Here is a 14,110-nt window from a genome sequence, read left to right on the forward strand (position 1 = left end):
GCCATTTCAGAGAAGCCTCCAATCTTGCAAGGAAAAGATGAGATAATACATACGCTCTTACACATGAACTATGTAATGGAGAACTCGCATATTGAGAAGTGAAGATATATTGCAGCATGTATCTCTACTCCTGAATGAAAACAGGACTTGCTAAACATTGCTAAATATACCTTGACAATAGGAAACTAGTATTCCACCATTGCCAATAGCTACAATGTCATGATACACTTAAATAGCAGAATGTTGGACTTGTGACTGTTGCTGAAGAACTATACTACTGTAATAACATGGGGGAAGGACAATGGGAAAAAAGGATGGGAATGTTGAGGGGGTAATCCCTATACCTACAAACCATATCGTGGAAAATAATAACAATAAAAACACAAAGATGAGGCTTTTTTTCCAAGCTTACATCTGTAAATAAGTATTAGCCTTTACTTCTCATAGGTGGGAAAGGATTCAGGGAAAGACAGAAATTTTCCTAATCTGTAGGACAGCAAAAGAGAGAAGCATTCCTTCATTTTAAAAATGCTGAAGCCTCCCTTATCTGATCCTGTCTCTTTTCTGCAGTGGGCACTGGAGCCAAATGCAACAAGATGCTGATCTTAGAAAAGAAGGTGACTGGTCACAGTCTCAGTCCTTCCATAATTCATTGGAATATCACTTGGCAATAACCCCTGTGTCTGGAAGCTTGTTTTCTATTCAAATACTAAATTACATTGAACTTTCTTAACTGACTTTTAAAAGTTTACATGTTTGAATCACCCCTTATAGTAACACACAGCTACACTGAGGATTGAGAACCCCCGGACTCCTTTTTAAATGAAGAAACAAAGGGGAACTCTATATGTAAATGTCAGGGACTTTCCCCTTAACAGAATGTAAATCCCTAGAATGAAAAAGGAAAAGAATGACAAATCCTAAAGCAATTTTTTTGACTTAAAAAAAAACACACCCATCTATTCACTAGAAAAGCAGATTTAAAAGAAGAGAAAAAGGAAGAGGAGGGAGAGGGAAGCCTTGCATTCATTTGTTCATTCTTCCTCAAAAGCCACAATGTCCAGGTCTGAACCAGGTAAAGGCAGAAGTCAGGAACTTACCTGGGTCTCCCATTTAGATGGCAGGCCCACAAGTACTTCTTCCTGCTCACCCAGGCTCATTGGTAGGGAATAGGATAGGAAGTGTAGCAGCTGGGACTCTCCCATATAGGATCATTCCCGTATGGGTCAACTCCCATATGGGATGCCAGTTGAATCACAATGCTGGCACCCAAAGTACCTTTTCTTGCCCATAAGTTTAATTCCATTCTGTGTTAGTAACTTAATTTATGCCATGTTTGCTGCTGTCTCGAGAATTGAAGGAGGAAAATATATGAATGTAATTTGGCAGGATGGCAGACATGTAATAAACAGGGCTGTTATTCCGTTTCATAATTAATCAAAAACATCTTCAAATGTCACTGAGAAGAACACAGCCACCCACTGCCTTTCCTCTGTCCACGGGGCCTTTTCTTCTTGTGACCCCACTGAACACATGCCCATCATGTGCTTGGTGCTGAATTTGTCCTCATCAGCATTACTTGTAAATGCCACAAGGGCATTAAATGTGTGTGTGTGATATCACACTCCCTTGTTTATGAATGCTAACATAAAAAATGGATTTCCTAATATAGTAGAAATAGGAACTGAACAGTTAGTAAATGAAGATAACAATAATTCATAACTTAAAATAGCGAAATTTAAATCCACAGCTTCCCCTCAAGAAAGATCAAGATGTTAATAAAACAACTACCTGAAAGTTGCTAAATGTTTCACACTTGCCATGATTAAAGATCAATATAAATCATCCTGAGCCATGCAGCAAACAATGCAGACACACTTAGAAAGCTATAAACATTCACCTGTTCCTGGCTTCTCTGTCCATGTTTCATTACTGCTAGACCTCATCTCTCCCAGAACTCTTGAAAGTACACAAATTAGAAATGCAAAGCATCTTGGCATATGCATCTTTACTAACTGGCCCAAGCAGTAAACAGAGGGTGAGGAATACAAACATACAGGGGCTGAGTTCAGGGGCTCCATGTCTTTGGAGTCTGTGCATGGGAAGCCAGAGAGCAAGCAGATACTGGGAAGGCGGAGAGAGCTGAGGTGCTCAGGTCCCATATGCAAATTTCAGTTTGGGTCCTGGCTTTGGTTCCCAATTACAGCTTCCTCCCAGCATGGACCTTGAGAGGCAGCAGTGATGGTTCAAGCAATTGGGTCCCTGCCTCTCATGGGAGACCAGAAATGAGATCCTGACTTCCAGGGAGTAGCCTACAGCCCCGACTATAGGGAACAACTGGGGAGTACCAGCAGATGGGAGCTTAGCTGCTCTCTCTTGCAAGCACATCCTCCTTGTTTCTCTATTTCACTGCCTCTCAAAAAGCAAAAGTAAGGCAGCAGGAAGGAGGTGAGGTCATTCTTTCCTTAGCTCAACAAATGGACCAGGAATGTTAAGAGAGCTCAAGACAGCATATCCCGTACTGTTAGTCTAACACTAATGGTAATTGCTTGGAGAATACACACATCAGCATTAAACCTCTGGACCTTTAGAGAAAGACTATCTAGAAGTTTCTACAGTTTGTGATTACTGGAGGCACAAGCAAAGCCAACTTCTCTCATTCCCATGCAGAATTTGATGAGGAATCCATGTGTCATTTCTAGAAATGAGCAAAGTATCATTGCCCTCACTTAATTCATCCACAAGATAACAGAGAGGGCTTTCTATTCACCGTGTCCATAAGGAATCTGGTCTAGTGGATCTGGACTGGAAAAAGTTTCTTTATTGCACACATAGTACAGGGCAGGTTATTTCTGGCAACAGGACACTGTGACCTCCACACAAACTCCTTTGAAATTGATGTTTGCCCTTTGGTTTTTCTCTTCACATCCCTTTCTTTCTCCAAACCTTATATGTACAAGTCGGTAAAATTTTTTATGACTGGGCTGGGGAAGATTATAGGAACAAGGATTGTGTTTCTCCCTCCGTATCCTAGCTCTTCCTGACCATCTCACGTGGCATCACTCAGTTCCTAAGCGGACAAAGGAGCTCATGAGCTCCCTGTTTTGGAAACAACAAAGAGTTGTTTTTCTTGGTAAGGCACTAACAAAGACCTTCACTTTTCCCTTGCTAAGTACAACAGTGAAGGCAGGCTGTACCAAATCAAAAAGAGATGGTATCAGGAAACAGCACATTTTATTCTTTTTAAGGTATCTGCGAGACTAATAATTTAAGCAAGAACCATGAATCATTCAACATAGCTACTACATCATGCTGTTTCACAAAGATGTTCAATAAGCAATATTGTTTGCTTCATGACTAATTAACTTGAAGAGAATAAACATTCAACAATAACAAAGCAGGAAAACTCCCCAATTGCAGAGCCCTGATTCCCCTTCTAGAGTCCAGAAGGTAGGGAAGAAGTTTGGCTGCAAACACACAAAACCCCCAACTCGGCATCTAGTGAGAGCTCTGAATTCCATTCCCCAAGTGGATTCATGTTTCTCTGGAGTTCATGCTGTATGAGAACCAAATGCTTCAGTTTCTGTCTTAACCCTCTGAGAGAACTTGTAGTAGTTCCCAGTTTGGTGAGCAGATTCAAGTCTTGTAGAAGTCTACCTAAGCTTTCTAATGCAAGAAGACCGGGGGTGGAGGGGTGGTGTGATTTTAGTTCCCAACATTCCCCTCTCTGCCACCACTCCAAGCTATCATTCCCTGCCTGCTTGCTGCTGAACAAGGCATCCGACCTTGCTACAGTAACCAGTGGTATCGATAAGAGCAATTTAAAGCTTTGGTATCAGGATGTGACTTGCTGTCTAAAAAGCTAAAATCAAATGAGAAAAGAAGGAGTTTTGAGCTTTAAATTGAAAGCAGCATGTAAATGAAGCATTTTTATTTTAAAAAAATGATTGGAAAAGTTTATGTATTAGCCATCTTTTACGTTTGAGGTAAATTCATCTGAAAATGACAACTATACTATGAAGCAGAATTTTAGGCACTGAGTCTCTGCTTATAATGTCTGACTTCTCTAAGTCGACCTAACTATTTTAGGATGATCTTGAGGATATTAATATGTAAAACATCCATTCAAAACGTACAAAGCAACTTTTTTCATTATTTCAAAAGTACTGAAATCTAAAGACCACGCATTCAGTTACATGCTGGGGGTATGACAATGAGCGCCAGCATTCAGTGCAGTATTAGAAAGGCCAGTGCAGTATTAAATGCACTTCCAATGACAAAATAATGAATAACTCTCGGTGAAGGCTTAGTTGGTCTAAGCATTAACATACACGAACTTAGACCCTGTGAGATGCTTGTAATCAGCATTTCTATTATGCAGATTTTTTTAAATAATCCAGGCACACAGAGAAGCTAGTGCATATCTAAGGTGAGATTAAATCACATGCAGGCAGCCTGGCCCCAATGCTGCCTGCTGTTTTAGCGAAGTATCATCCTGGGAGAAGCTACCAAACTTTTACTTACAACTGCACAACCCCGTTTAGTTTATGCTTCAACTTGACCCCAAAAAGACATTCTTTGTACAATTTATCAGCGACTCTAAGAACTTTTATTATTTAATGATATTCCCTGAATTAGTAAGAATTATTAGATCCATTAGAAAAGAGAAAATTGTTAGATCTATATAGAAAAAAGAAAAACTCCAGCTCAAAAACATAAATTGACTTACGACATGGCCATTTATTCATTTAGTCAACTTAAGTTCTTTTGAACACTAGGTGGCATGCAAAGGTAATTTTGACAGAGACTAAGGAGAAATACTACGAAGCTAATGAGAAATCACAGGTGTGCGGTTTCCCATCACATCCTCCGGAGGAAATGATCTGAGGGATAACAAGTTCCTTTCTACAGCTCCACTCACCTTCTCACACATGCGGTAGAGATTCAGCTTGACGTTTGTGTCCTTACTTGTTAGTCTGTGAAGTTTTCCTCTAAAAAACATCACTTCCTCATGGCCTTGGCTATACATTATCTCTTACGAACAGTGCGGTGCATTTGGCTTGAAACGCAAACAGTTCATAATATTTCACTGTTCTCCAACTTTCAAATAATTACTGAGCATCCACCAACTACAAAACGTTGTTCTAGACATTCTTATGAACATGAAGTAAAACAGATATGTTTTTTATTCCCAAGAAATTTTAATTTGCCAAAGGAACATGAATCCACACAGAAGTGACAAGGCGGGATATGTTCAGGGCAAGTTTAGAGATGTAACAGACTGAAAACTGTACATGAAAGGGAAAGCAATGAACACACCTACAGCCAAGTCTGGCACTGTGGCTTAGTGAGTAAAAGCCACTGCCTGTGGTGGCAATATCCATATGTGTCCTCATATGGACATGTGTCCAGGCTGCATGACTTCTGCTCTAGCTTCCTGCAAATGGCCTGGGAAAATCAGCAGAAGAGGGCTCACTGGTTTCAGCCCCTGCCATCCATGTGGGAGACCCTGAAAAAGTTCCTGGCTCCTGGCTGCTACATCTAGCACAGACAGGATTGCTGCAATGTATTGAACCAACAGGGGAAGAGATATTCTCTTATCTCCCTCTCTCTGTGGCTCTCCCTCTCCTTGTAACCCTGACTTCCAAATGAAGAAATCTTTTTTAAAAAAGAAATATTAATGCAGTATTATTAATATTATTATTTAAGATGTTTTAATATGGAAAGGAAGATTTAGAGAGAAAAGACAGAGAAAGATCTTACATCTGCTGGTTCACTCTCTAAGTGGTAGTAATGGTAGAAGCTGAGCCAATCTGAAGCCAGGAGCTTCTTCCGGGTTTCCCACGTAGATACAGCATCCCATGGCTTTGGGCCATTCTTTACTGTTCCAAGCCACAAGCAGGGAGCTGGAAGGGAAGTGGATTAGCCAGGACATGAACTGGCATCCATATGGAATCCCTGCATACCCAGTGTGAGGATTTAGCCACTGAGCCATTGCATCAGGCCCGACCTAGATCATGTTATTCTTACTATAAAAGATATTCTTGGGCAGGCGTTGGCTCAATAGTTAAGATGTCTTTTAAGAGACCCATTTTGGAGTGCCTAGGCTGAAGTCTCAGTTCTGCTTCATCTCTCATTTTCCAACAGGAGGTGGTAAGAACGGTGGTATTTCTCTGCGCTCCTTAGAGATTATGTATAAGTTGTCACTGTAAGCCACCTGATGCTCAAAACATACTTTCCTTGGATAAATGAATAAATGGCTGGTCATGTGACAAATCAATTTACATTTTGTGTTTGACTTTTCCTCTTTTCTAGAATAGGCCTAATAATCTTTATCTGCTTCAGGGAATATCAAGTAGTTGGGTGCCTGCCACCCACATGGGAAACCTAGACTGAGTTCATGGTTCTTGGCTTTGGCATGGTCCAGCTCAGATAGTGGTGGGTATTTACAGAGTACAGTACAAGATCTCTCCCTACCTCTATTACTTTCCCATTTTTCTCTCAAGATCTTAAATAGGTCCCGGAGTGGTAGCCTAGGAGTAAAGACCCTTGCCTTGCACATGCCAGGATGCCATATAGGCTTTGGTTCTAATACTGGCAGCCCTGCTTCCCATCAAGTTCCCTGCTTGTGGCCTGGGAAAGCAGTTGAGGATGGCCCAAAGCCTTGGGACCCTGTACCTGTATGGGAGGCCTGTGGGAGGCGCCAGGCTCCTGGCTTTGAATTGGCGCAGCTCCGGCCATTGCGGCCACATGGGAAGTGAATCATTAGACGGAAAATCTTCCTCTCTGTCTCTCCTCCTCTCTGTATATCTGACTTTCCAATAAAAATAAAATCTTTAAAAAACATTTTAAATAAATTAAAATAAATAAAATTTAAGGAAAAAGATACTTTTGAGAAGAAAACAGTCATTGGGTTATTAAACACAAATTCTCAGAATTCTCCTGAGAAAGGTAGGAAATTACAGAAAAAAAGAAATAACTTCATCAAGAAAATAATGTTAACAGTTTAGCCATAGTAATCAGATAGCCTGACCCATGAGTTTCAAAATCTAAGGTTTCTAGGCCCTACAATCACTGTCTCAGTGAGTGAAGAGAGCAAGTAAATAAGGCATTGTGTGCTTATTTTGTTGAGGTTTGCCTAATCACAAATTTTCCAAGTCCTTAAATAACCGCATATTTAAAAGAAGATCAGCAAAAAATGGAAACTCCATAGCTTACAATTCAAGGTCCTTTCTGATGCCCACACCAGCTTCTATCCTTTCGTTCCCATCACTCTGGGTTTTCACTCTATATTCCTGGCAAGATGAACTGTCTTAGGTTCCCCAACATGGTATGAATTTGTACCAGCTGGTCAGCCTCCAACTCCTTCTGCATCTTTCCAAACTGTGCTCAGTGGTCACCACTTCTTGACATGACTTCCTTGACACTTTCCCTGGGTCAGTTAAGGGTCCTCGCTTTCTGTTCCTTCTTGTTCTGGGTTTACTCCTTCATGCCTTATTGGCAGCCTCTCCTGTAAACTAGACTGAGTGTAGGAGGTATGGATTATATCCATCACAGCGTTAATTTTCAAATACCAATATGAGGCATGACAACAGCAGGGAATGCAAATACAGAAAAGGGGAAAAAGGAAGAGTCAATCATTTGCATTGTGTTAAAGAGAACAGAAAGTTGTTCTCAATTAGAGGAACTGAAGACACGCTGCTGAAGGATTATGAAACTGAAGGCAATTACATTTTCTTTGATATCCATTAGCAATTACCCTAAATTTTAAAGTTCATCAGTGTCATATCAACAAATTCCTTCTGGATATTTTTCTAGGTCTTCTACTTGAGTAGATTTCTTCCCTCAATGTCTAAGTAAATGATTTTAATTGTGGCCGAGATCTGGGTCTGGAATGTTAATTCTAACTGATGAGATGCTATACATACACACAGAAATTAAAACACACCAAACTGCATGCTAATTATTCGTTTTCATCCGCAACAATGATGCTATGTATGTTATTGTTTCACATCAGTGCAAACATGTTGAAAAGCAGTAACATCGTTTTGTGACATTAAGGTTTCAAAAGAGATGTCAAAAACAAGAGAAGCCATAACAAGCTTTCTATTTCAAAGTTGATTCAAAGTGTTTCTTTGGCAACTACAACTTTTGTTTTCATGCTAAGCATCCAAAAGTTGGACTACATTCACAAACCAGATTTGGCTTCAGTCTCCTCTGTTGTTTCCCCAGTGTCTGAAAGCATGGGATATGAAAGTGTATGGCCAACCTTCCACATTTTACAGCTTTGGTTCAAGTGGAGCTATTGCATAAACACAGGCTTATGCAGTACATATCTGAAAACATAGTATGTATTTATTTCTGTGTAATTTAGGTCATCTTCCCTAAACAATTTTGAATGATCCACACATATTAACCAGAGCTTCTTTGTGATTATATTAAAAACACAGTATGAGAATCTGCAATTGTAAAGGATGAAATTTGGGAGGATGGAGATGAGTTACTATAATAAGCCAAGTGTTCATACATCAGCATTTTCTCGTGATTCATAGCAGCACAGGGAATTAGAAGTCCTGTTCTCCAGTTAGCTATCACCCAGTAGGTACAATCAGATCTTGTATTTGTTGCTAATCCTTACAATTGCTGCTAATAAATAAGCTCATCAAAGCATGAATTTCCACAAAGAAAACAAAGTATCCCAAGTTCTAGAGTTGAACAACTCCAGATCCACTTGAATCCAGTAACTTGTTTACAACAAGTATCAGCAACAAAATTCCCAAGACCTGTGTACCAATATTGCCATCTGCTGCTCATTCCAGGTTCAAATGTCACCATTTCAAGTTGCATAACTACAGACACTTCCTCTGGGAAGCAGACTCATGAGTCTTGGATAGTTGTCAACTCTCAGCACAATTAAAAAGTAATTGCTCTCCTGGGGTCACAGGGGAAAGGCAATGGGCCAACTGCTATCACTGCGTAATTATCGGGTGATAATCACAGAATTTCACATACTGGGAAATGTACAGATCTATAGATTCTTTGATTGTTTTTCTCTCATCTGTGCTCCAGCATTTAAAACACAGCTTAGCATATAAGGTTCGTCCAATATATATTGACTAAATAAGTGAATAACCAAAGAAGGATTACTGTTTTTTTTTAATCAATTCACACTATTTAGTTAATAACTTCAATAAAAAGAATTCATGTTTATTTTTCCTCTAGGAAACAGTAATATCCCTATATCCAGCTTATATAGACAGAAAGGAATAAAAATGGACCAAGCAGTATTTTCTAGATGCGTGAGTCAGAATCATAGCATGAGTTAGCATGAGTATCCATGATAGAGTAAACCTTCTGGCAACAGCTTATTCTGCAGAACAGTGTTGATATCCACTCCTCTTTACTCTACTAAACTTCAACAAAGTTTAAAAAAAGTGATATATTCTATTCTTTTCTAACCTTTCAGCTATCTCATTCATGTCACCCATGACACTAATATTTAACCTGTTTCTTCACATTAACATTTAACACACAAATTCTCCCTTAATACCCCCCTTTTAAACATGAAGGTAACAATATGGAAAACATTAGTATTATCCACTTTCCTGTAGCCCTTGAACCTTCTTACCCTAATTAACTATGTAAAGAATGTCAAAATAAAATTTATTAATAAGAAAAAAAAAAGCATATTAGGTTAGCTTCAGCAAGTTTAGGAAAAGAGGTTGGTTATCAAAAAGGATATTTTTTTTAGGAGTAGAATGAGTTTGAAGGAAAATATCTTTAGAAAAAGTACTCAAGTCCTTCCCCTCTGCCACCTGACACACAATGCTATCATCTAGATCTTCATGGTTTCTTGCATTCAGACACATCTTACTGGTCGCCAAGAAGGCATAATCCCACCCACTCTTTATCTTTGCCATTTGTCAGTGTTGAATCTGCTGCTAGCAAGCTTCAGATTGAAGAAATGTTTTCCTCTATGACAAATAGCAAGCTTTGCTTACTACTTTGTATAAAAAAGAGACTCCCCAAGTTTAGGGCTCCTTTTCCAGATATCTCCTGCTGCAGGTACAAATATTCATTTTGGCCCATCAGCATCACCCCCCAAAAAACTGGAATGCCATGAGAACACTCAGCTACTATGCTTGCTGAAATCAAGTCTCTAAATTCCCAAGTGATGTGACTTATGTCAGCATGCATAAAACTGTAATAATTAATATGTCAGCTTGAAAGCAGAGTAAATCTCTAACCCCTCACAATTGTAGAGAGCATGCTTAACCTAAGAATGGGCACACTTGCAATTAGGAAATTGCCAACAAAGACTCCAGCATGTAGAAGACAAATTATCAAATATATGTGAAAAAATATCCCTTTCACTAAACAGAATGTTCAGATAGATCAGAAAAATATTCAAAAGGACTTGAAATTATATATTATTAAAGTCAAGTCCTTTGTTTAAATTTGCATTATTTCTGAAAGTTATACCAATGATTGGTAAAACAGTAAGATTTTTGTTAAATTTGGAGTTTCTAAAATATAAATCAAAAAGAAAAATGCCATTTGCAAGTCATGAGATATTTTCTTCTTTCATTTTAAAGGATTTACTTGCTATATAATTTCATGATTTATTACTTCTTAATAATATGGTGAATAATTCATTTTGAGTCATGATTAAGCATCCACTTTCCACACTCCAGATTTCTGTTTCTAATGAGGTAAAAATGTCCATTTGCTTTCACATTACATTTTTAAAATTTGGAGTTGGAAATTATTTCCTTAAGCTTTAAAAAGGAAGAGAGAATTCCACAACCTTCTGAGTGCCATGTGGCCATAAACACCATAGGGTGTCTACATCCCAGCTGGTTTCAAATTTGGATCATCACCATGTCATGGCATTCAACGATGAAACACAGGAACTGGAAATCAGAAGTCTTTGAAGTTAAGAAGCATGGGTTCTCTTCTCCAGAGTGGACCTGATTTTATAATTGCATGAGTTTACAAAGTAGCACTTTGTACTGTCTCTCATGACAGTTATTCCTAAGGTTCTAGGAAGAAAAATCTGCTTTACAAAGTACCAAATAATGAGAACAGAAAAAGTAAATGAGTGAGGAAAAGATTCTGTATTTTGCAAAGCTGCATACCATAAAGCTTGTACAAGAAATCATAGCACTGTCTTCTATAGTGTTTATTCTTAGAAATAAAATTAATTGACATGCAGAGGACCTACTTATTTTGTAGAATGAACATGCAATGCAAATTAATGAGCCTCTTATTAAAAAATAATACCACTAAAGGGAAACTTAACTAGCACTTAACAGGATCTACTTAGCTCAATAGTTTCAGTAACAGCTCTATGTCTGCTTTCAGATACAATACAGTACGCATCTCTACTTCCAAACATGGACTCCAACTGCAACTGTTTACTACATCTTGACAATAGGATGCTGGACTCTCTGCCACTGTTCATGCCCATATTGATGGATATATGACTGAGTATGAAGAACTATCTTATAGGGCTGATATAGCGGAACTCAGAGAGGGGGGAGAGAATTGGGGCAGGGATAAGAGAAATCCCACAATCTATGGAACTGTATCATAAAATGATAATAATAAAAAGAAGTAAAATAAAAAGCTATCTCAAACATGTAATAATTAGATAATATTTAATAGTTTTATGATAATTCTAGAACCTGCATTTTTGTGACCTTTGTAAAAGTTTTTTTATTAGTAAAAAGTTCAATTTAGTCACTGCTTTGATGTAGACCAGAACATTGTGCTTAGAGCAATGATGTTGTGAAATTAGAACAAAATGTACTGAGCTTTCAGGAGTTCCTCATTCATTGCCTGCCACATTGTCCTTTTGAAGAAACATTAGCAAAAGTTAAGATATTAAACCATTCCTGTAAGACTAACTCAGGGAATATTTTATATTGAGAAAGGCAGAAAACAATTTCAAACCCCACCAGCAGCTTTACATACTGAGTCCTCCTCAAGTGATGTGTATAGGTGAACATTATCAGTCAAAAAGGCTGCCTGTTATAATAAATATTTAATAAGTCAACCAGAGGAACCAGAATACTTCTCCATCTGAAGAAACCCTAGCAACCGTTCACAGCAAGGTTTGCTTTTGACTTAAAAAACGCAAGACCCAGGTACAGTCCTCAGGCCAAGGAAGGTTTGCAGCCTTATGTTCTGCACAGCGAAGACAACACTCACATGTGTTTACTGAGAAAAGGCCTTTCTAACCTGCACATCTTGTTATAACTCTTCTTCCGTGAGAAACATCACAGAATGGGGACAGAGTGGCCTGCACAAACAGACCAAGGGCATTTCCAAGATAAAACCATCATGAGAGTAAGCAATTTTATACAAAGCAAAGCATGGAATCTTAATTTTGAGAACCAAATTGTGGCCATAGCAGGGATATACTTCTAAAATATTTTGCTGCAGCCAATTTTGAAATTCTGCATGGATTTTGTAATTTGTTGCCAGCCGGCTGAAGTAATGGGTCCTTTAGTGGTGTACCTGATTATCTAAAGTTATAAATATGATCTTACACTCACCTTGTTAACACTATTAAAAAACTCATTTGCCTTTTGTAACCAGGTTTTCCTCTCTGCCAGGAGCCGACCAAATTCTTCTTGAAGCCGATTCAGTTTCTGATTGGAGAGCTGTACATGTGCATTCTCCACGTGGTCTTTTGACAGCAGAATCCCCAGGGCCTCACGCTCCAGCTTCTCCACAGCCAGATTCCATTCCTGGGAGAGATCACTCTTGTTAGTTCACCTCACACATGCCCAGCTTACAGATGGAATGTTCATGACTTCTCGGAATTCCCACATTGAAATCTAATTCCCAATGTGATGCTACTAGAGAGAGGATCTTTGGGAAGTTGATGGAGTCTTGTTGGTGTAGCCCTTAAAAATGGAATTCACACCCTTCTAAAGAACTTCCCTCATACGGTGGAGGATACCATGTGAGGACCTAACAAAAAGTCAACCCGGAAGAGGTTCCTCACCTTACAGAACCCGACCCTGGCACCCTCGTCTTAGGCTTCTGCATCCAGAGCAGGAGTCCCTATTGTTCATCCACCTAATTGATGCTTACTGTAGTATAGCAGCTTGAACCAACCTTCTTTCCTTTATAATCTCTCAGAGGATTAAGAAAACAGTCACATACGGACATCAGAAATCTGTCATATCTTTTAAATGTTCTTTGTCTCACGATTAACTTTTTAAAAAAAGATTAATTTATTTTTATTACAAAGTCAGATATACAGAGAGACAGAGAGGAAGCACTTCCATCCAATGATTCACTCTCCAAGTGACCACAACGGCCGGTGCTGTGCCGATCCAAAGCCGGGAACCAGGAACCTCTTCTGGGTCCCCCACAGGGGTGCAGGGTCCCAAAGCCTTGGGCCATCCTCGACTGCTTTCCCAGGCCACAAACAGGGAGCTGGATGGAAAGTGGAGCTGCCGGGATTAGAACCGGCGCCCATATGGGATCCCAGTGCCTTCAAGGCAAGGACTTTAGCCACTAGACCATGCCGCTGGGCCCAGTCTGTCATATTTTCAAACATCATAGTAATAAATGCTACATGATAGGTTTTATTACAACTATAGGTACCACAGTATAGACGCAAAGAAAGCAAGACCCAGAAAAGTATAAAGGGGAGAGATGGGTACAGTAGAAAGAGGTGGGGGTGATGATTGCTGGAGCGCTCAGCTGTGATGGATGCACATCACTTCCATTCCTGTTAACTTTATAAAACTCATGCCCAGGGCCCAGTGTGGTGCCTAGTGGCTAAAATCCCCATGTTGAACATGCCAGGACCCCATATGGGCTCCGGTTCTAATACTGGCAGCCCCACTTCCCATTCAGCTTTCTGCTTGTGACCTGGGAAACCAGTCGAAGATGGCCCAAGGCCTTGGGACCCTGTACCCACATGGGAGACCTAGAGGAGGCTCGAGGTTCCTGGGTGCTGGTGTTGGATCAGCGTAACACTGGCTGTTGGCAGTTACTTGGGGAGTGAATCATCGGATGGCTGATCTTCCTCTCTGTCTCTCCTCCTTTCTGTATATCTGCCTTTCCAATAATAATAAATAAATATTTA

The 14,110-nt window shown here is 39.5% G+C and overlaps 1 protein-coding gene across 1 annotated transcript in view; it reads right to left on the reverse strand.

Moving 5' to 3' along the window:
• CCDC141 (coiled-coil domain containing 141) overlaps positions 1 to 14,110 on the reverse strand; it is a 176,436-nt gene that overhangs the window by 67,774 nt on the left and 94,552 nt on the right. Inside the window, exon 10 of the mRNA XM_040972003.1 lies at positions 12,561 to 12,755. Within this exon, the coding sequence (XP_040827937.1) occupies positions 12,561 to 12,755 (195 nt within the window). The remainder of the gene's footprint in view (positions 1 to 12,560; positions 12,756 to 14,110) is intronic.

This window comes from Ochotona curzoniae, unplaced genomic scaffold (genome assembly GCF_017591425.1).
Source record: "Ochotona curzoniae isolate NIBS_2020 unplaced genomic scaffold, NIBS_Ocur_1.0 contig_2210, whole genome shotgun sequence".
NCBI lineage: Eukaryota > Metazoa > Chordata > Mammalia > Lagomorpha > Ochotonidae > Ochotona > Ochotona curzoniae.